Source organism: Phyllostomus discolor, chromosome 3 (assembly GCF_004126475.2).
Source record: "Phyllostomus discolor isolate MPI-MPIP mPhyDis1 chromosome 3, mPhyDis1.pri.v3, whole genome shotgun sequence".
Lineage (NCBI taxonomy): Eukaryota > Metazoa > Chordata > Mammalia > Chiroptera > Phyllostomidae > Phyllostomus > Phyllostomus discolor.
Genome location: NC_040905.2, coordinates 136,465,641 through 136,487,287, shown reverse-complemented (window position 1 = coordinate 136,487,287; position 21,647 = coordinate 136,465,641). Strand labels below are relative to the sequence as shown.

The following is a 21,647-nucleotide window of genomic DNA, read 5'->3' as shown; positions in this document are numbered from 1 at the left end:
CATATGTATTGAAAATAAAAACTTAAGTCCCTATTTAAATAATTGGTAATTCTCCAAAGTCAACAATTATTTTTTGTTTATTTTTAAGTACATTTTCTTGATTATCCTATTACAGTTGTCCCATTTTTTCTCCCCTTTATTCCCCTTCCCCCTGCAGCCCTCCTCCCACCAGCATTCCCCTCCTTAGTTCACATCTGTGGGTCGTACATATAAGTTGTTTGGCTTTCCCTTACCTGTACTATCTTAACCTCCCACTATTTTGTACCTACCATTTATGCCTCTTATTCCCTGTGCCTTTTTCCCCATTCTTCCCACTCCCTCTACCCACTGATAACCCTCCATGTGATCTCCATTTCTGTGATTCTGTTGCTATTCTAGCTGTTTGCTTAGTTTGTTTTTTATTTTTGTTTTTTGTTTTAGGTTCAGTTGTTGATGGTTATGAGTTTATTATTATTTTGTTGTTCATAGTTTTGATCATCTTCTTTTTCTTAGATAAGTCCCTTTAACCTTTCATATAATAAGGACTTGTTGATGATGAACTCCTTTTACTTAACCTTATCTGGGAAGCTTTTCCATTCTCAATGATAGCTTTGCTGGATAGAGTCATCTTGGATGTAGGTCCTTACCTTTCATGACTTCAAATACTTCTTTCTAGTCTCTTCTTGCCTATAAGGTTTCTTTTGAGAAATCAGCTGATAGCCTTATGGGAACTCTGTTGTAGGTGACTGTCTTCTCTTGCTCCTTTTAAGATTCTCTGCTTATCTTTAATCTTGGGTAATGATGTGCCTTGGTGTGTGCTTCCTTGGGTCCAACTTCTTTGGGAATCTCTGAGCTTCCTGGACTACCTGAAAGTCTATTTCCTTTGCCAGATTGGGGAAGTTCTCCTTCACTATTTTTTCAAATGAGTTTTCCATTTCTAGCTCTTCCTCTTCTCATTCTGGCACCCCTATGATTCAGATGTTGGAACATTTGAACTTGTCCCAGAGGTTCCTAAGCCTCTCCTCATTTCTTTTAATTCTTGTTTCTTCATTCTGTCCTGGTTGAATGTTTATTTCTTCCTTCTGTTCCAAATCAATAATTCCAGTTTCCAAATCAATAGTTCCAGTTTCCTTCCCTTCACTGTTGGTTCCCTGTGCATTTTCCTTTATTTCATTTTTAATAGCCTTCACTTTTTCCTCAATTTTGCAACCATACTCAACCAATCCTGTGAGCATCCTGCTTACCAGTGTTTTGAACTGTGTATCTGATAGATTGGCTATCTCCTTGTCACTTAGTTCTCTTTCTGGAGTTTTGCAGTGTTCTTTCATTTGGGCCATATTTCTTTGTCTTGGTGCACCTGTTACATTTTAAGGGGCAGAGCCTTAGGTATTCACCAGGGTGGGGAAACCCACGTCACTGAGTTTTGGCTCTGTGTGTGAGGGAGGGGTCAGAGGGGGAACAATGCTGATTACTTAGCTTTCCATCCTCTCTGCCTGTCTCCATCCCTCCTACCAGTCTGGATGAATGTTTCTTCTTTAACTCCTTGGTTGTTGGACTTTCACACAGTTCAATTCTGGCAGTTCTGGATGGTTTTTGTTTTTAAATTTGCTGTTGTCCTTTTGGTTATGCAAGGAGGCAAAATGTATCTACCTACACCTCCATCTTGGCCGGGAGCCTTACGTCCCTTGCTAAGTGCTCTTGACATGTATTTCCCATATCATGATATTGGTAGTCACACTCCTGTCATTGCCTCGTTGGGTTCTGTATTTCTTTCTATGCCCTGAGCTCCCAGTGAGCAGTGCACATGCTGCTTTGCACCATTGTCTTCATTAAACATCATGTGGTCCAAGGTGGATCTATAGATCGCTAGTAAGTGAGGGAAAAGGATGGATGAGAAATAGAGTATAGTGGTTAAAGTAGAGGCCCCAGGACCATCAGACTTGGGTTCAGCTCTGTGGTTTACATACATTTGGCCTTGGACAAATTACCTAAACTTTCTGTGCTTCAGCTTCTTCTTCTGCACATTGGGGTAATAGTAGTACCTATGTCAAAGCTTGTTATTGAATGAGTTTGTGTGTGTAAAGCACTAGGCACCTGTGACATAATCTTGCACTTTAGCTGCAGCTGTTTCTATGATGGTTGTTATTCCCGTGACCACTGTTATGGCTGCGATTTGGGCAACTGCAGCTATAGGAAAGCAGAAGAGCTTAGGGATTAGAGCATCAACCTAGGAATCAGACTGCTAGGGTTTCAGTTCCAGTTCCACCATTTACTTGCTGTATAGTCCTGAGCAAGTTTCTTACCCTCTCTCTGTCTGTTTCCTCTCTTGAAAATTATGGATATCAGTTGCACCTAACCCAAAGGGTCATTATGGAAACTAAATAGTCAACACTTACTGACATAACTAGGAACTGGCCACTATTCTAAAGGCTTTAGAAAATTTACATTTAGAAAATAAATGTAAAGCCTTTAGAATAGTGGCCAGTTCCTAGTTATGTCAGTAAGTGTTGACTATTAATCATGTCAGACTTGGATCTTAGCTATTAATTATACTATCCTTTCCTATGTTCACCCAATTGGGATACTTCGATTATGAGTGTATTCTGTGTGCCAAACCTGCAAAGTTGCAACTATGACTTATTTTACCTTGACTCAAAACAATGTAGTTTGATTATAAAAATCTTGAAAAAGCTTCTTAAAGACCTCTTGCTCATGTCATTCCCAATGGACTAAATGACTGAGTAAACCTCAGCATATAGTCTAGGCTTTTCAGATATTCTTTGGTGGCCTCATCCTCCTCATGAACCTCTGCTCAAGAAATAGGAGATTATGATTCTATAAATGCCTAACCCTCCTGATGTCACTTGCTCCCTGTCTCCCAGCATAAACAGATGAAAGGTACCCACCCAGGCATTGCTCAGCCCATAAAGGTGTTATAACAAGGTTGTGGATAAGAAGGGAGTAGAGAAACAGGTTATTTAAGTATCTAAGCTACTGTTATCATCATAAATGCCTTGAGTCTGTTCCTGTGGGTCAGACTTTATGATTGAATTCATTTTAAATTAAGTTCACTTAATATTTTCTACCCACAATGTTTAAAGAGAGTGTAGGAATCACTTTAATTAAATAATTATTCTTTTTACTTTTGCTTATTACCTCTCCTTTCCCATGTGAATGGATATATAACACCACCCAGCAGGCCTGCAGATAAAATTGCCATTTTGTTTATTCATCACCAATAAATTTGATAAGTAACATTTTAAGCCTTAAAATTTATACATTTAGTTTTATTTCTCCTGACAGGGCAGATAGTTTACAGAAGAATCAAGACCTGGAATTTGAAAGAAATAAAGAACGATTTGAATTTCTAAAGGTATGGCTGAGTTTGATTCCAGTGGTTGATTCTCTGTGTCTGTAGATGCAAGGGAAAGGTGCATAGGAGTGTGCCAGGAATTCATAGTATTCTTTCCATTTTTCAATCCTAGTGGGGTTCCCAGGCTTTTCACAACATGAGGATTATTCCCCCTGGCTCAGGAATCATCCACCAGGTGAATCTGGAGTATTTGGCAAGAGTGGTATTTGATAAGGATGGATACTATTACCCAGACAGCCTTGTGGGCACAGACTCGCACACTACCATGATTGATGGTTTGGGTGTTCTCGGATGGGGTGAGTGTTCTTCCGTATCTGCTGTACTATAGCATGTACTTTAATATATGGTGGTTCCAGTACATCCCAGCAGCATAAAATGGCATGATCACAAGTATCAAGAGATATTTTTGTCTTTTTTGTTCGCTGCTCTATTTCCAGTGTCCAGAAAAAGGCCTCATGCCTTTGTTTTGAAGAATGAACTGAACTAAGGGTTGGGGACATTAAGAATGAATAAAAATCACCTGTGTGGTTGATTAAAAATGGTGATTCCTGAACCCCACTCCACTTGGTGTGGGATCAAGGGGATTTTGATACAGGTGTTTGGGCACCACACTTGGAGAAACACTTACTAAAAATTCTGTGGAGAGAAATTGAGAAAAGATAATTGCTCTTTTTAGAAATGTAACTCTGTACTAGTACAATATTGTAACTGGGTTCATTACCTGTTAATGATATTGAATTTTGCCTGAGGGATGTGGTGAGAAATAATGAAAGCATTGTTTTATACTGCCACTCAGGTGTGGGTGGGATCGAAGCAGAAGCTGTCATGCTGGGCCAGCCAATCAGCTTGGTGCTTCCCCAGGTGATTGGCTACAAGTTGAAGGGAAGCCCCCACCCACTGGTGACATCCACTGACATCGTGCTCACCATCACCAAGGTAACACATGCTGCCTCTTCTGTGATCTTGGAATCACAGTGACAAACAGGGAGGAAATACATGGTGGAGTCTCTCTTGGCCTCCGTGTGTCCTGGAAATGCTAGAAAACCATATGTTAGTGACTTTAAAATGATTGGATGGGGGAGAATTCTGTGGTTAAGTCTTAGGTAATTATTTTCATTCTACTCTTCTATTGCTGTGTGGACCTTTTTCTTTACAATTTTGTTTGAAATTATGAAATACTTCAAATACACAAGTGAAAGTGACATTCATATGCCTACTACATAGACTTAGCAGATAACTTTTTGCCATATTTGCTTCAGAGCTCTCTCTGTGTATTTTTTAAGAAATAAAATGTTTTATTTATGGTTTAAGCCATCTTCCCCATTCCTAGAAATAACCACTATCCTGAGGTTATAAGAATAATTCCCATTATACTGTAACTACATTTCCCCCATGGATTTTCTTTATATGTAAATAACAAACATTTTCTGTGAATAATGTTGGACTTACTGAATTTTCTTTTTCTGTATTGTAAGTTGCATTAGTGTAACAGATTTTTCTCCTCACTGTCAAAAATTATTTTTTTCCTTTTTCTTTAGCCCTTTTAGGAAATAAATTGTTTATGTGATTTGCTTGCTTTGCAAAAAGAAGGCAGTTTTATTTTTGAACAATTATTAGAAAAGTAATTTCTTATCATAAACATTATTTTTTCTGGTTGTATAGGTTGCAGGCTTGGGGTATTTGGGATAGACACTATCCTGGTAAAGGTCCAAAAAAGTTCCTCTTTGATGTAATCTTTATGGAATTTAGAATTGGATTTATTTGAACACACTAGCTTATCACAGGTATCTGTGTACTATTCTTCAAATGTGGAATAATATATAAGGCTTGAACACAAAATTTGGCAAAATTTCACCTAACCAGAAGAGCCCCTCTCTGTGGCTGTCCACAATTTATGCACTTGGCCTCCTATAGAGACAAGTCAGTCACCGAGGTGCCCGCCCTGGCTAGTGGCTGGCTTGGAGAAGATATAGGAATCAGACTGGATATTTTGGTTACATTTGACTAGCACCTGTGTTTAAGAAATTTTTTCTTTATACCCTTGAAAACAACCATTCCACTAATACAGGTCATAATTTATTTGAGTTAAAAACATTTCATTTTTAGCATTTCTAGTCATTCCCAATGACCTCATTAGAGAGAAAGAGTATTTCCCATTTTGAAAACTTTTCTTAATATTGTTATCTGTATTTATGCCGTTACTTTTTTTCAAAAAACTATTTTGACATCATTTTAGATTTACTGAGAGTTCATGTAAAGATAATACAGAAAGTTCCTGTTACCTTTCTCCCAGCTTCTCAAAACATTACCTTACCTAACTATAGCATATCTATCAAAATGAAGATGCTGACATTGTTATGAATAACACTAATTACCAAACTAAAAACTTTTCCAGTTTTTTTAGTAATATCCCTTTTCTGTTTCAGTATCCCATGCAGAATACCATGTTATATTTAGTTAGCATTACTTTTTAAGCTTTATTTTTTAAAGTAATCAAAAATACGTTGTGCTAACTTATTGTTCCTGTTCACTCACAAGGTTAATTTATAAGAATTGCAAGATGATAATAAGATGATATTTCTTCATTTTAGATATGGTCTATCAGCTTTGTAACCTTTCTGTTCTTCTGCACAGCACCTCCGCCAGGTTGGGGTAGTGGGTCAATTTGTTGAGTTCTTCGGGCCAGGAGTTGCCCAGTTGTCCATTGCTGACAGAGCTACTATTGCCAACATGTGTCCAGAGTATGGAGCAACTGCGGCCTTTTTCCCAGTTGATGAAGTTAGTATCAAGTACCTGGTGCAGACGGGTAAGTAAAAAAAAAAAAAAAAAAGCCGACGGACATTCATAAAATTTTGTAGAACACTGAGAATTGGAGTGCTACCTTCTGTCTCTGGCCCTTGGAGTGCACTGGGTCAGATTTACAGATTTTTTCCATCTCTCTGTGGAGTCAGAATAATTGTTGGGATTTCAGAAGATGTAAGGTGGGCATGGTATGGCCAATAGAAAGCCCAGATACTGGGGAAGCCTGATGTATATACTGGTCTTCTATTAGTACTTATTTGACATGAAACAAGTAATCTTAATAATGGTTACGACTGTCCTCTGAGTGCCAGGCACTTGGTATGCATTGCTCTCACCCTCTTTACAGATCGATAGGATAGCCTGATTGGTTAATTAACTAATAGAGAAAACTAAAGATTAGAGAGGTGGCAGTAAATACCCAAAGCTAATAACTAGTGGAGCTAGAATCCAAACCTGAGGCCACCTGGCTCCCAACAGGGACAGCGCCCCATAACATCCTTCTTCAGCCTTTCCAGGAGGTAAAATGAAAGACTGCATCTGAACCCATTTCAGAATGTCAGTGATTCTCTAACTCTGTGTATATGTGTTTAGAAATTTGACTTTAACTTTGAGAATGATTTTCTTTTTAATTTTTCAAATTTATTTTTAAAATACTAAATATTTATTCAGTCATTCTCAATATCTGGTCTAAGTCCCAGAGATACAGTAGTGAACAAGTCAACAAATAAATGCATAACTGTTTATAGGACATTGTATTTATAAGATAATGGAGAAGAGATCACAGGGAATGGTTGAATAGCCTGAGGGTGCCATTTTATACTTAGGAACGTCAGCAAAGGGCTCTTGGAAGGGAAACTTGAACACGTGATGGAGTGGGAGCATGAGCCATGAGATGTGGTGGAAGAGGTATTTTCCAGGCGGAGGAAACCACACCGGCCAAGTCCCAGGAGAGAGATAGGACAGCAGAGGAGGGGCCTGTGTCTCTACAGCCCAGGGTGGAGGCCATGGGAGGTGAGGTTAGAGGTGACAGAGGGTGGGCAGGCAGGAGCCCATAGGCTCATAGGCCATAGTGGTCAGTTAGTGCTTTATTCTGGGAAGTTGCTGAGTCATATTGAGCAAGATGGTAACATAAAACAATTTTATTTTTAAACCTGGTTCAATGTGACAAAGATGGAGGGGACCTTTTATATATCCATATGACTCTTAAAATTACAACTAAATTATTAAGGAAAAAGGAACAGAGACAAACTTCAGCCTTCTCCTCCATATCCAGTGGTTACTATAGTGGCCGGTGTTTCTTTTGAAACAGAAGTAGTGGGCATCTGAAGGGAGAGCTGGTGCACATCTCTTATGAGGTCTCAAAAGAACCTGGCAGGCTCAAAGGAAATCCAAACCTTGATTTTCCTGAGGAAAATCTTCATGAAGTAGTTAAAATTGTAATGAAAAAGCTTATTAAAAGAAGTTTTTATTGAATATAGCCACATTGGAATTGATTAATTGATATCTCCCTTGATTTCCAAAGGATTTGAAGTGAAAAAGATAAAGAAATTAAACAACAAATACCTGAGGTGATGATCACTCTAAAGAAGAGAAGGAAGGCATGGTAGGGAGGGGAAAACATATCCACAGCTAAGATTAGTTTCTGTGGCACTAGAGGTAGCCACTAATCTTAGTGACCTGGCACCAAATTTGAAGCATCTGTTAAATCGAAACAAACATACCCCTTCAGAGAAGTAGAACTCTTTTCTCATTCCTAAGAGAGACTTCTCCTGTGCATTGTGAAGGGATGGCACGGGACACAATGAACAGTGGGCTCAACAACAGGTCATGATAAACATGTTAATGAAGCTCAGTTAGTCAGCTTTGATGAGGCCCATGAAGAAAGCTGATAACCTTTACAATTCATTTAAAGAAACAGGTGAACAAAAATTGCTGATGTATTGTGGATCTAAGAATCAAGCCTTCAAACAGCCTTATTCAACTGTCAGAGAAATAGGTGGACCGTATATCCATTGGGCGTACTTCATGAGTATTATCTCCTATAACCAGTGTTTTATGATTAAATGCAGAACATTCAGGGTCATATTCCTGGTGGTAACAGAATTATGAGTTAAACCTTTAGACTTTGGAGTTCAACTCAGGTTCGGATCCTGGTTCTGTCATTTACTGGCTGTATTCCAAGGAAAAGTTACTTAATCTTCCCGAGCCATCATTTCCTCATCTGTGAATGAGAATAATAACAATAATTGTCTCTTAAGGTCATGAAGAAAAGATTAAAGATTGAGATAAACGTTTAATAGACAGTGTTGAGAACACAGGAAGTACTCATAGCTGGTAATGTGTGGTGGGAGTCAGGGTGGGTTATTATTTTAATAGCAATGTGGAATGCTGAGAGTCTGGCCAGTTGAAAGCAGAGGCAGAGGTGGGCAGAGGCCTAGGATCCTCCTAAATAAGGAGCATAATGAAGAGAAGGGGGAGTGCTTACAGGTGAGATTATAATGTAACAGTCTCTTCCTTAGGAGCAGCAGATCAGTTAGTGGACCCTAATAAACAGCAGATCAGCTAGAGAATCAGACTGTTAGCCCCGTGCTGTGGTATCTGCAGAGCTATGGTGTGTAAGTGAGATATGTATCACCTGTGTAATTGCTGGTGGAGGCAATAGCTTTGAGTCTTTAACCAGGAAATATTAACATCTATTACTTGTCACCTCTTAAAATGTCCATTTAGGTCGTGATGAAGAAAAGGTAAAGCACATTAAAAAGTATCTTCAGGCTGTAGGAATGTTTCGAGATTTCAGTGACTCCTCTCAGGACCCAGATTTTGCCCAGGTATGAGAGCACCTTCACCAAAAATGTGTTTCCTCTTCCTGAAGGTGTGATTCTAGTTGTGTATTGTTTTTCTTGGGGGATGTACTTGTAGAAAATTAGTTATTGCCAAGTCATCTCAGGAGAACAGGGCATTCACAAGTTAAGAAATCAAAAAGATAAGGAAGCGTAAACATAACAAAACAATACAACTTCTTCTATTCCTCCTGGCCTTTAGGTTGGTTTGGGTGTGCTCCCCTTTTTGAACAACTAATTTACTCCTCTTATGGAGAAGATCTTGGAAGAAGGACATCACTAGAAGGGCTAGAGCTATTTCAAGGTTAGGCTCATCATATTAAAGATGGGGAGAGATATGGAGGTGCAAACATGTCAGTTAGTTCTGATTCATCCAGTGACTTACCTTTCATTCATTTTTCAGGGTGCACATTGATTCCACATTTTTCTCAGCAGCCAAGACTAGAGGGAACACTAGAAGTGGGACCCTCATTCTCTTTCATACCACAGGAGAGGAAGGAAATGCTCCATTAGACTGAGGCCCATTCCCTGGCACTGATGACTTAATGGCTGCATCCCTCTCAAATCACCTTACAAAAAGCACAACAGTCTATGTATCATTTCAACAGAAAACCCATCCCAGACTGACTTAAAATAAAATAAAAGAATCTATGAGCCACTTTGCAAAGAAGGACACATGGGAGACACTGGGCAGCAGCTGCAGTGCCCACCCTGGTCCTTCTGAGAGGTGGCAAGGCTACCTGCCACCCCTCGCTTCTTAAGTGATCATCTTCAGCTTTGGAAGTTCATCCTTTGAGTGTTAAAATGAACGTTGACTTTTGTGGTTTTGAATGTGGTGGTTTAGTTTGTTTTTCTTGTTACAGTATTTTAAATTCTCTGGCATGGCTTAATGTCAGTTCCACATTCCTTTTTCTTTTGAGGGGATAGGTGGTGGAATTAGATTTGAAAACAGTAGTGCCTTGCTGCAGTGGACCCAAAAGGCCGCAGGACAAAGTTGCTGTGTCTGACATGAAAAAGGACTTTGAAAACTGCCTTGGAGCCAAGGTAAACACCTGGGGTGGAAATCCTCCCCAACCCTGACCTGCCCCATGCTCATTTATTTTCTTTTTAGTGCCCAGGCTTCTTTTTGTCCCACTCAATGATACCTCTTCCCAAAGCCTGGCAATGTGTCTGTTCCTTCTCTCTCTTGAAGTCCTTAATGTCTCTCCATTAGCCAGAAGCCAAACAGCTTCCTGAGAGCATTTGACCATCTGTAAACATCATTCAACCCACCTTTTTAAAAGCATATCTACTTTCCACTTGACTCTTGCCTTATTGTTCACTCTACTTGCCCAAGCTTTTCTGACCACTGTATGTTTGTTCATTCCATTCCCTGTCTGCATGTCTCTTCCCCATTTGCACCCCGTGATCTGTCAGCTCTTCCATACATGGCCTCAGGTCTTGGAGTAGAAAGTCAACTGTCCTTCATCTGAACCTCCCGGGCACTTGGTCTAAAACCCTCTGATGATGGCATTCCATATTCTTTAAGTGACACTTTATACATATATATGTGTATACACATATATATATACGTATATGTATATACCTAAATGTGTATGTATGTTATGTATATACATATATGTATATGTATACATATGTATATATAGTTTATATGTGTGTATACATATATAAATATATGTATATTTATATATGTATTTATAAATAGGTATATTTTTTTTCCTTCTTATAGCAAGGGTTTAAAGGATTCCAAGTTGCTCCAGACCACCATGGTGACCACAAGACATTTGTCTATAATAACAGTGAATTCACCCTTGCTCATGGCTCTGTGGTCATCGCTGCCATCACTAGCTGCACAAACACCAGCAATCCATCCGTGATGTTAGGAGCAGGTTAGTGCGTTTGAAATCCTCATGACCATGTGGACCTGCGGGTGGAAATATGCCTCAAGGGCTTAACTGAGTTCTGAATGTAGTTCCCTGAACCTTGTCATTTCCAGATGGGTATTTATTGGCCCAGAAATGTTTACACAATAAACAGTGTACAAAGCAAAGTATTTAAAGTAGAATATATAATGCATAATAGTCTTAATAATTAACACATAAAATAACTAGAAGAAAGCATAAAGAAAGCATAAAAAGATGAATTTCTGGTAAAGCCTAGAATCTCATGTCAGACTTCAGAAGAAAAACACTGTTTTCCGGTCACAGACTATTCTCTGTAAACCCAACAGGCCTTTTTGTACAGTGGAATTTACTCTGTCTTAGATTTATTGTCAAGTGCACCTGAATTAGGACACAAAGTGTGATGAAACTCACCTGCCTTTTATGCAGTTCTAGTTAAGTAGTTAACATTTAGATACAGAGTTGCATTAACATAAGCTCTCTTTAGTTTCCAAATTTTTAAGCATCCCCTACAGTTCCTCTTGTGCTTCTGTGTCCATAGATCATGGAGTTATAACAGTCCTTTCTTTATGATGTGGATAGTGCATAAGGAAAACCTTTGTCCAAGAATTCATCTGTTGCCATTTTAAGCTGTTTTTGTCTGGTGCAAACCACTTTCCTTAAGACAAGTCACCAGCTTTTCTGTAGCTTTTTTTCTCTTCATCCCTCCCTCCTCATTTCTTTTTCACTTCTGTGACACTTCCTAAGACAGAGCACCCAGTGTCCCTACAGTTGTCTGTATTTGCCAAAAGTCCAGTGGGCCAGGAGCTCTTAATCTTCCACTTCAAGAAATTTCTGAGATGGAGCTGGCCTGTGTGGCTCAGTTGGTTGGAGCATCATCCCTTAGACCGAAGGGTCGTGGGTTTGATTCCCAGCCAGGGCACATACCCAGGTTTCAGGTTCAGCCTCTGGTTGAGGCATGAACAAGAAGGCAACCAATTGTTTCTCTATCCCCACTCTCTCTCTCTCCCTCCTTCTTTTTCTGAAAGCAATGGAAAAATGTCCTCAGGTGAAGTTAAAAAAGAAAAAAACTATCTGAGGACTAGGTTTTTACTTCTTGACCGACTGTATTCCTCACCCGCCAGTACATGATTCAGAGGGCCCTTCCAGTCATAATATTCATTTAAATAAAGTATAATTAGAAAGATTCCTTTCCCTCCCAAAATTAAAAAAAATATTCTATAATATATTTATAAACAGTTTTAAGTTTATCTCTTTTAGAAACGCAGACACACAGGCAAACATCTTTCTCTTCATTTCTTTTCATGACTACTTTTGAGTTTATTGCATGCGTGTGAATGACTTTGGACCAGTGAGCTTTTGATTTCTGTTAGACAGCAGGGATAGCAGGAAGTGCCAACACAAATGGAGCTCTGTCAGGCAGTGGCAGGAAATGCAGACTGAAAAGTCAGTGTCTTTCCAGAACTGTTCCTGGTACCTAGAGTAGGCGGCCGCCCACACCACACTGTGTCTGTGTTTACCATTTCACAGGACTATTAGCAAAGAAAGCTGTGGATGCTGGCCTGACCGTGAAGCCTTATATCAAAACTAGCCTGTCTCCTGGGAGTGGTGTGGTCACCTACTACCTGCGAGAAAGTGGAGTCATGCCTTATCTGTCTCAGCTTGGGTGAGAGAGTTTTCTTTTGCTTTTGTTGTATTATCTTCTACACGTATCTCGTTACATCACCTTGTAACGGATATAAGCTTATCTGATAGTATCTAATTGCATAGTCTTTTGTCAGATGATATATAGACTTGAACTCTTCCATTCCAAGAGTAGGGTCCTCCTGTGGACAGTTGTGCTAATTGTTCATCACACGAGCATGCCTGTGAAGGGCACAGCAGGGGCTGAGATCAGCCTGTGCATTGGTGTGGTGTTTGCACTCTCTCTCTGCACTGGGCCAGCATTGGCTCTACTGTGAGAGTCTACCCTTCAGTATGAAGAGGATTATTTACCATAGCAGAAAATGTTCTCATTCCTTGAGGAAAATGAGGTATTTTTGCCAGATACAGTTTCTTCAACTCCCCCATTACTGTATTCTTAATTCTGATGACAGAGATTTTATTCATGTGCCTCATAAAAGTCAGAAGTCTTTGGATTTTATAATAAAAATAGTGAATAGAGATAGTGGCATATATGAGCAAAAGGGGACTTATTGGTAATGGGAAAATATAATAAAGATTATATATTTAAAAAAATTAAAAAACCCAAAACTCTAAATCACTCTATTAGACTTTTTAAAAATAATTTACTTGAAAAGGAATCTAATGGAATGATCTAGAATGAATGACTAATATATCAAAATGTTCCCAGGAATGGAAGCTGAAGAAGCAGCACTGTACTAAACTTATTTCGTGTGTTGTTATCTTCTTTAAATCAGTGGTCTCTAGGAACTGTCACCAGCAGAGGAGCTCACTGGGAATTATCTAATCTTGTGCATCTCTTTGGCACCTAGATTTGATGTTGTGGGCTACGGTTGCATGACCTGCATTGGCAACAGTGGACCCTTGCCTGAGCCTGTGGTAGAAGCCATCACACAGGTAATTACAGAGGGGTCTGCAGGTCTTCAGAGCTGTGGTCTCTTTTCTTATTATGTATGACCAAAATGCTGGTGATTTCAATAAAGTTCAGGGAAGCACGAGATGTGGTTAGATGTATAGTCTCTGGAGTCAAGCTAAACTTACTAGTTAGATAAGCTTGGGCAAGTTAATTAACCTCTTTTTACCTGAGTTTTCACAACCATAAACTGGAGATGATAATAGTAACTGTTTCATAGACTGTGAGCGTTGAGATGAGAATGGACATAAAAGATGTAGTGTAGCACCCAGATACATGTGCTCAATAAAGGCAGGTTTTGAATATGGGGGGCCCCATTTTGTTTGTTCCTAGCAATCTGAAAACTAGTTCCAAGTCAGAGAAGTCTTCGTACACATGAATCTGAACTCAATTGCATTGGCTTGATTTGTGCCCCATAAATTCTGTAGTGTTGAGAAATCCTATTTGGTTTGCTTTTCATAAATTACAGAATCAATGTAAGTCAGTATGGCTTGCTTTAGCTTTCAACTTTTAGTCTTTCCCACCTGTTCTTAGGCCCCAAGCAACAAAATAACTAGGATATTGCCTTCTGACCTGCCTGGTACTTTCTCATGAGCAGAAACTAGTGAACATGTCTCTCAGTATCCTTGACCAAGAGTGTCTCCCACAGGGACACCCTGTGTGCTCTCCTATAGAGCAGAGGACCCATGAAAGGAAATCATAAAGAGTCACATCAACTAATGGGAAAACTTTGGCAAATGGTCTAACATGAGCAGCCAAGGCAGTCTCTTTTCTTTGTGACTTAGTGTTCCTGTTGCCTCACACAGGGGGACCTTGTAGCTGTTGGAGTACTATCTGGGAACAGGAATTTTGAAGGTCGAGTCCACCCCAATACCCGTGCCAACTATTTAGCCTCTCCACCCTTAGTGATAGCATATGCAATTGCTGGGACTGTCAGGATCAACTTTGAGAAAGAACCATTGGGTAAGACTTTGTTTATGTGGTTACAATTTTTTCCAATGAATTTGAAAATATTATTGGAAGAAAGTTAGTGCTTTCCTTAACAAATAGTGAAGACTAGAACTTCCAGAGATAAGATGAGGGGAGTCTTTTCCTTACTCCCCAAAACACAACTCAAATATAATTGAAATAAATAAAAATTTACTGAAAGGCAAGGGATGACAAAAGGGAAATAAGTACAAAAGATAATGGAGATCTTGCTCTTCTGGGTTCTTCTCCAGTTACTTTTTCTATCTCCTGCTTTAATCTAATCATAGGCATATTTTTAGTATGTGCTCTATAGGAACACATTCCAGATGGTTTAACTTTTCAAAATTCAGAGAAAATGATGTTTTATGTCCTTTCCTCTGGTCACCTTGTTTTCCATCCCCTCCTCAATTCATTCTAAGTAAATTAGGTATTATGAAAACAATGTTCTTTCAATTTACCTTTAGGAAATGATTACTTCAGAGGTACAAGTGATCCTCATACATGTGGATTCCATATTTGCAAATTTGCCAATTCACTAAAATGTATTTAACCCCCAAGTCAATGCTCATCATGCTTCTGTAGTCATTCACAGACATGCCAGAGTGGGGATAACTGAGTCATTCAACATGCACCTCCTCAGTGAAGTCAGACAAGGTGGTCCTCTGCCTTCTTATTTTAGCTGTGATCCTGTAAAGAGGTATCTTGGTCATTATCTATTTAGTGCCATGTTTTTGCACTTTTGTGCTTTTTGTTGGTAACTTCACTGTTTAAAATGGCCTCCAAGTATAGTGCTAAAGTGCTATCTAGTATTCCTGAGCCCAGTAAACCCATGATGTGTCATGTGCTAAATAGGCTTCATTTGGACATAAGTAATAGTGCTGTTGACAGTGAGTTTAGTGGTAATGTTACAGAACAAATGGGACCAAGGGGGATATACTATTACTGAAAGGAACCCCCCAGGTTTGTTATCTCCACTGCTTTATAGGAAAGACATCTCTCAATGCCAGAGATTCATGAAAAAGAAAGGAAATGTTTATTTAATGCTATACAGACTTAAAGTAGTGACCTAATGTCTTCATCAAAATCCCAAAGTCCCTTAAAACACCCACAAACACATACAGTCCTTCCTTCCCCTCTTTGCCCAGTCTAGGGTACTATATCTCAGGAAAAAAAATAGAAGTCCATGGCTCAGGCAGCCCCCAGTTCTTCCTAGTAATCCGTCTTGGCTGGTAGGCCTCCCTCAGTTCCCGGCACCATCAGCTGTGTCACCGGGATCTCTGCTAAAGCCAGGTGGTGGTTCCCCCTTCTAAAGCTGCAGGGGTCACCACTCTGGCAAAACTGCGTGGCTCTCTCTTACGTGGCTGCAGCCAAATGGTCCTCCTTTCTATTGCCACAGCATGATTATCTGCACTGCCCCAGCCACATGGTCCTCTCTCCTCAATGGCTGCCAAGGTCCCCACTCTGCCAGAAGCGTGTGGCTTTCTCCTTTCTATTGCCACAGCAGCATGGTTCTCTCTCTGCAATGGCTGCAAGGAGGGGGGTTGCCACTCTGCCAAAGCCAAGCGGTGGTTCTCTGCTAAAGCTGCATGGTGATTCTCTCTCACAGGGCTGCGGAAGTCCCCACTCTGCTAAAGACTGAGTGGTTCTCTCCTCTAATGGCTGCCATGTCTGGGTTTTAAATCCCCATGCCAATCTTCCTTTGGAGCCCCATTTCTGACTCCCTCCACAATCGGCTATACTTGCCAGCACTCCCATATCCTTTCAGCTTTACTACCCACTACCATAGTGGGTCTGGGCATGTGTGGCTCCATGGCATGGAGCCAATCATCTCCAAGCTCTTACGCGGGCACTGTAGCTCAGGGGACCTGCCCCCCAGTTACATATTGGGTGGAAGTCACTCCCTTCTCCCTGGTTCCAAGCATGGCCACAGCTATTTAACATCTCTATGCAACCAGTTAAAGGTTATAGATATGTTAAATGGCCACACCAGAGGTTAGCTGCAAAGCTGTTGCTATGCAAAATAGCTCTCAGTGGCCCTGCTCCATGTGTGAGCTTCCCTGCCCCAGCTCACACCTGTGGGGGGAAGGGGTGAGGACATCCTAATATTTCCTGGATACCTTGAGTTCTGGACCCCATTCCAAATCCCTTTTTGGAACCCCCTCTTGGCTGTACCCAGTAACAGTAATATATCAACAATATATATTAAATAAGGTGTCTAGAAGCAGAAATGTATATAAAACAAGGTTATATATTGATCAGTTGACAAAAATGTGACCAGAGGTTCTCAGACACCTAACCCTATATTTCCTCTGGGTCAGCAATTCAGTATTCACTACAGCAGTGTTTGCATGAATTCTGTAGAACAAAACTACCACAAAGAATGAGACTTGACTGTAGATAATAATGGAAAGGGGGTATTGAATTGTGTTTTTCTCATTCATAAACATTTTGTTCCCCAGGAGTAAATGCAAAGGGACAACAGGTGTTTCTGAAAGATATCTGGCCAAGTAGAGAGGAGATCCAGGCGGTGGAATGCAAGTACGTCATCCCTGGGATGTTTAAGGAGGTCTATCAGAAAATAGAGGTGAGGTCCCACCCACCCCCCAAAATCTAAGGGAAAGTGTAAGGGAGAGTGGCTCCTTTGTGTCATCTCTGCAGACCTTGAGGTTAATAGGACATAAAATACAGAAAGAAAGGCAGTTCATTACTCCCTCTTCAGAGAACCAGGGAAGTGGTTCTCAGTCACTCTTCTCCTGTGACTCACATCTTTACAAACTCCACACTCCCCACGTGTTCCCAGATTTGGACAAGTGGATGACAGCCTCGAGGAGAAAGGCCTCAGGTTGTGTATGGTTCCTGGACAGCTCTGCTTAAGTCTCCTTTTCTCAGACACCCTGGGGTGTTGTGTCAACTGTGGTTGAGGCTCCTCCATGTCACTATCATGTGTCACTGAGGTGGAGTCATGTGGTGGAGTGCACCTCTCAGAATTATTTGGAAGCTTAAAAATAAATAAATAATTAAACAAATAAACAGATAAAACTGCTCAATAGAAAGCACCAAACTACTTAAATAAATAAAACTTTTGTGCACTTTATACATAGGGATAAAAGGTATGGGACTCAGTATTATTTTCTGAGACGCTCGGATGTTCTTCCTTTCTGTATTTTCTGTTAGGCTGACCCAAGGGCTGCTGACAAAGGCTTGGCTTTGAAATAAGAGAGCAGACTGGGGAGAGAGGCGAAACAGGGACCATATTCTTGCACTGTGCCCTCCCCGAAATGGCTCGTTAAGAAATAGTCTGAGGGAGCTTTTTGGGCATTGGACTAAATGCATTTATTCAAAGACTGAGTTAATGGACTTGTGGAGAGAATTCAACCTATTTTTATTCAAAGCAGCTGTCACTTGCTCTCCAATGACCATGGGACTCAGAAGTCTACTTCCCAAAAACTTCATAGAGTAAATTATTCCCCCTTTAGTATAAATCTGGATTGTTATTTCTTAAGTTATACTTGTAAGCATATGGATTAGTTATCTATGACTGTAAAACAAATTACCCCAAAACTTAGTGGGTTAAAACAGCAAGCATTTATTATTTCTCAATTTCTGTGGATCCAAGTGTGGCTTAACTAGGTGCATGTGCCTTCACAAGGCTTCAGGCAAGGTGTCACCTGGGCTGCAGCTCATCTGAAGGCTCAGCTGGGGAAAATGGACTTCTAAGGACACTCACCTACATGGATAAAGTGCCCCATGGGCTGTTGGACCAAGGACCTCAGTTCCTGCATGACCACCAGCCAGAGACCTCTCTCCATGTGTTGCTAGGGATCCTCTTCACAGTTTTCAGCAAAGCAGCGAGCTTCCATCAAGGGAAGCAAGTGAGAAAGCAAGAGAGGGTGAGAGCCACAGAAGGCAGAGTCTCTCTTTATTACCAAATCTTAGAAATGAATCACATGAGGTTCAGCCCACACTCAGCAAAAGGGGCTGGGCCTCCCTTTAGGGAGTGAATCCCAGGAGTGGGGTCCTTGGCTGCCTGTCACAGGGCATGTGTATTTTTAAGTTATTTAGCATGGCAATATCTTAGGATAAAGGAACTCTTTTGTACAACTAGAATAAGAATGTTTTTATTGTGTGCTTAGCTTGAATATATGTTTTATGTTTACATATTAAGTTTTCCTTAGAATAGAATGTAACTAGATTGCCATGTTTTCTTTCTTTCTTTTTATTTTTTTGAAGACTGTGAATGAAAGCTGGAATGCCTTAGCAGCCCCATCAGATAAGCTGTATTACTGGAATCCCAAATCTACATACATTAAGTCACCACCATTCTTTGAAAAACTGGTACGACTTTTTATTTTTAACAAAACGAATTCTTCAAAAGGTTTCTTTCCCTATAACATCTACTTTTTTATCCCATACGCTTAGTTTAACTATTTGTTTCATTAAAACTTTACAAACCCAAGCAAATACTACTCGGGCAAGTTTTGGGAAGTTGGGATAGTTGGCTGCGGTGAGCCTACAGTTTCTCTGTCCAGGGGTCATGTGTGGCTGTGTAGAGACACCCTGGTGATCAAGTGCCACCTGGACATAGACTTGGTAAAGTCTGAGACTGTTCTAGGAGAATGTCCCCAGGGTCTACTGTCTAAACCTTATACCCATCCAAACAAGGGAGGTATTCCTTGAAACTGCTAACCCTGGTAGTCTGTGCTCCCCTGGTACATCCCTGTGGGAAGGGGATGGAAGGGGAAGTCAGAATCCCACTGTCCTCAGCCTCTGGGGAGTTCTGTGGTTGTGAAGAAAGAGAATGTCATTTGCAGCTGCATCCCTGCTGCTTTTGAGGGGACAGTGCCAATACTTTGCCTTCCCTTCAAGGGTGAGATGTAAATGTTTTGAGTAAATTCATATTACTCTTTAAAGCACTTCTGATAAAATTGAAGGAGAAAACCCTAAAATTTTCTATGCAGTGATGTGGGGCTGTTATCTGGTTCAGGTCCATGGACCACTACTGTTGAGATTTCCCTCGTGACTTGTTGGAGAACACCTGGGCAAACACTAACTTGTTGTGTTCTGTGCTAGACTTTAGAGCTTCAGCCTCCTAAATCTATTGTGGATGCCTATGTGCTGTTAAATTTGGGAGATTCAGTAACAACTGACCACATCTCTCCAGCTGGAAATATTGCAAGAAACAGCCCTGCAGCTCGCTACTTAACTAGCAGAGGGTAAGTGTGATTGAAGTGAGGACTAAAGGCAAACACAGAGTGACTAGACCAGCATTTCTCTTTCGCCTAGTCTCTTTGGAATCAGACTATGCTTTTTCACTGAACCCTGGGACTTGAAAACGAACCTTTCTGTTTGCTGCTTCAAGGCTTCCAGGAGAAAATCCATAGCACGTGAACCTCCATCAGGGCGAGAAGGGACAGTCTTTGAGCAAGTGTTGTACTCGCAAGGCTCAACTGTCATCTCTGCCCCCAGCTTGCCTAATAGTTAAAGTACAGGGTTTTGCTCTGAACCTGTGGCAGAGCTTGGGTACACCTGAACCTCAGAGAGCAGGAATGTAACCTGAAGTGTGTTGCCACTCCTGGTGCAAAGCAGACACCTTCTCCACAGACAACTGCTTGGAGGTTGGCAGTTGCATAGTTATTCCTCAGTCTTTTGGTCACATCCACACTTTAATAGGTACATACCAATATGTTATCTACTGGTCTAGTATACCCATACTAACTGAAGTCAGTCCCAAATGCGACTTTCCGTGAGAATTACCTGGGAGATAAAAATTTCAGGTTCCCAACCCCACCTCCCGAATCACCTTCCTCAGGGATGGGACCCAGAGCCAATGTGAGGAACAAAATCCAACACCATTTTTGGGGGGAGTGGGATTGGTAATTATTGACCTTTTTTGAGATGTGGATTATTTAGGAAATTGAATGAAAGCAAATATAATACTTTCCCAGAAAAATGTACATATTCACATTTTGGAAATAATTTCATTTGCTCCGGAAATCCATTTATAAATTCTCTCAATCCTCAAATTAGATATAACCTTTAAATCACATCAACACTCACACACATTTCCTAGCATTTTAAGAAACAGCCCAGTGAACTGGTGACTATGTTCACTGTAAAATGTTATTCCTGACATTCCGAAGGTCCTTTTCATTGGGGTCACTGACAAGATTTTTCTCTGATTTCAGGACCAGGAGAAATGGTGGTTCTGCCTCTTTAGCATTGTTCTGATTTGTAGCTTATGAAATTGTAAATCATGTTGCCAGTTGTGTGTCTTCCCCTTCGATTGACTTCCCTTACCTCATAACTCAGGTACAGATTTGAACCTCTGGGTTAGTGTATGGAATGCATTTTGTTTCTTCCACTGTTGGCTCCACCTAACTGGCTCCCCCTAATTATTTTCTTTACTTCCTTTTTCTTGCCCATTTTTAATTTTTTTGTGAAACTTTATAGGCTACCTTACTGAATAAATAAAATAAATACCCTTATTAGAGTTCCTCCTGTTTTATATACCCAGATTTGCAAGATGTCAGGTACACCCTGGGAGAATGTTGAATTTCCCCCTACCACTCCCTTTCTCCCCTCACAGTCTGCCCTCCGTTGAAGCTATAGCAACAATTTTTCTGCCTTAGAGAACAATGCTTGGTAGATTAGAGAAACAATGAGGTTTATGTTTTTTCTCTTTCTTGATATAAGCTAAGTACTCTTAGCTTATACACTAAACTTGCTTATCTCCTGCTTGCCTTATTAGCTTGACTCCACGAGAATTCAACTCCTATGGTTCCCGCCGAGGTAACGATGCCATCATGGTACGTGGGACGTTTGCCAACATTCGCTTATTAAACAAATTTTTGAACAAGCAGGCACCACAGACTATACATCTGCCTTCTGGAGAAATTGTGAGTATGGTGTCTTCTGCTTCCTTGAGAAGCCAGCATTTGTCAGGCTCTGGGTCAATATGGTCACCTTCCTTTTGGCCTTATTTTTTCTTCACAGCCCCATCCTTCCTCTTGCTGCCTGTAGTCCCTCTTGCCAAGTGTCCATGTACATAGAGCTCATCACTGATGGGGATGCCCTTTAAACTGTGAATCCTCCTCTTCTTGCTTACAGATTCTGCTCTGTGGTTTAACTAAATATAGTTTCCTGGAAGTTGAGCTTTCAAAGCCTCTGATTGAAATGTTCTGAGTTCA

At 40.5% G+C, this 21,647-nt stretch overlaps 1 protein-coding gene across 2 annotated transcripts in view; it reads left to right on the top strand.

The window, feature by feature from the left end:
• The window catches only part of ACO1 (aconitase 1), a 60,885-nt gene that overhangs the window by 33,863 nt on the left and 5,375 nt on the right, over positions 1-21,647 (top strand). For both annotated transcript variants that reach the window (XM_028531471.2, XM_036021514.1), the window contains exons 5-18: positions 3,283-3,352; positions 3,465-3,648; positions 4,149-4,288; positions 5,987-6,158; positions 8,882-8,982; positions 9,922-10,038; positions 10,724-10,883; positions 12,426-12,561; positions 13,391-13,475; positions 14,298-14,454; positions 16,920-17,044; positions 18,691-18,795; positions 19,531-19,673; positions 21,209-21,356. In XM_028531471.2, the coding sequence (XP_028387272.1) occupies positions 3,283-3,352; positions 3,465-3,648; positions 4,149-4,288; positions 5,987-6,158; positions 8,882-8,982; positions 9,922-10,038; positions 10,724-10,883; positions 12,426-12,561; positions 13,391-13,475; positions 14,298-14,454; positions 16,920-17,044; positions 18,691-18,795; positions 19,531-19,673; positions 21,209-21,356 (1,843 nt within the window). The remainder of the gene's footprint in view (positions 1-3,282; positions 3,353-3,464; positions 3,649-4,148; positions 4,289-5,986; positions 6,159-8,881; positions 8,983-9,921; positions 10,039-10,723; positions 10,884-12,425; positions 12,562-13,390; positions 13,476-14,297; positions 14,455-16,919; positions 17,045-18,690; positions 18,796-19,530; positions 19,674-21,208; positions 21,357-21,647) is intronic.